This window comes from Propithecus coquereli, unplaced genomic scaffold (assembly GCF_000956105.1).
Source record: "Propithecus coquereli isolate 6110/MARCELLA unplaced genomic scaffold, Pcoq_1.0 Scaffold199, whole genome shotgun sequence".
In the NCBI taxonomy this organism is placed as follows: Eukaryota; Metazoa; Chordata; class Mammalia; order Primates; family Indriidae; genus Propithecus; species Propithecus coquereli.
The window spans coordinates 2,874,910-2,876,505 of record NW_012144855.1 but is presented as its reverse complement, the minus strand read 5'-3'; the positions used below and the strand labels follow the sequence as shown (position 1 = coordinate 2,876,505).

The 1,596-nt window shown below is 34.4% G+C and overlaps 1 protein-coding gene across 1 annotated transcript in view; it reads right to left on the bottom strand.

The window, feature by feature from the left end:
- Positions 1-1,596, bottom strand: part of ADAM22 (ADAM metallopeptidase domain 22) — a 241,994-nt gene that overhangs the window by 199,451 nt on the left and 40,947 nt on the right. Inside the window, exon 3 of the mRNA XM_012643499.1 lies at positions 888-964. Within this exon, the coding sequence (XP_012498953.1) occupies positions 888-964 (77 nt within the window). The remainder of the gene's footprint in view (positions 1-887; positions 965-1,596) is intronic.

Below are 1,596 nucleotides of genomic sequence, written 5' to 3'. Positions count from 1 at the left end.
ATAGCACATACCAAAGTCCTACGTCTTACATCCTTTTTAAAATTAACTGGCAGTCTTCCACCTAGCCGGTTCCCCAACATAAATGACTAGGCTCAAATTCTCACTTTCAATCTAATTGTCTGAACTTCTGGCCTCAAACTTTCTTCCTGAGCTGTTGTATAGTTGCTTCCAGCAAAGTTATGGTCCAATGCTGCCCAGCTGAAAAACACAGACCTGGCAGAACCCTGGTCTCTTCCATTTGTCCATGATAAGAGTGGGATAGACATCTTTTTGTAAAAAGTGAACAGATAACTAACCAGATTAAACACTACACTTACCCAAAGGCAAGAGATTAACTGCAATGATTTATCAAAAGCCCCTTCCAAATCTAAAATTCTAGGTAGACAAATGACTATTTCCAAAATTATATTGTATTTACAGAATAATCTCAGTACCCTAAACCTCACAGAAATCCACACCCAAATCAAAGCATCTAATGGACACCAGGTATTATTTAGCATCACATATCATGCTGCCAGTCCTCTGAATCATTAATCAAAAAAGTATAACTTTCTCTTCTTAAGAAAGACACTACAATACTCAAAGTATTATTTTCATAATTTATTGTCATTCATAGGAAACTTAGGTCACACAGTCTTATACAAAATACTGGAGTAACTCTTGCCTTCCATTTTACATTCTTAAATCTGTTATAGCTGTTCAATTTCAAATGAATATCTACTGTTATTTGTCAGACTTTATAACACACAGTCAATAGATACAGTTTTAAATGTAGTATTTAACTGCCATAGGAAGATGAAGTAAAACATCAATAAAAAAACTTTACAGAAGCATAGAAAGTGGATTCAATGTTTGTCTGACAAAAGTTAGTGCAGCTCAACACTTACTGGTTTAGCACGACATCGAGAACGAATGAAGTTCCAAAGGCATCAACCTGGAAGCTTGCCTGGTCAACGTGAGACAACTACAACATCAAAAAGATAAAATGTATTTATTACTCAGCCATAGCAATCAGGTGATAAGTATTTCTGATGATTATTCTAAAAGATTTACAATATCAAAGCCAATTCAACATGGAGATTAAATGACAGCATATTAAAGTAAAATTTGCACCTTCTTAGAAGCCAAGCACTCTCCAATCTGAAGTAAATTACCACCCAATCAAGGAGGCCAAGTGCCTTACTTTTCTGGTTTATCTCAAGTGGTTAAACAAGAGGACTGTACTTCATCCTTTTCTATTTTAAATGACTATCCCCTTTAAATGTAAGCTTTAAAGGGCTGGGGAAGCTGCAAATCCAAAAGGGTTCGTTCTGTAAAATTTGGATTCCCCAAGGCCACAGGTTCCCCACCTCCTCTAAACTAAAAAATGTAGTGTTACCAATAACATTAATATTAGCATATTGAATAATCATGTACATTAACTGAAAAGAAAGGGGGAAGCAAAACTGTCTACTCTGTTTAACTTCCCAAACACTAACAGTAGTTACATCTAAACAGGCCTAAAAATTGAATTTTTGTTTATGTTTCTACAGTATACAAATTTCTAAAATAAACATGTATAATTCTTATAATGAGAAAAAATAACAAATATTTTAG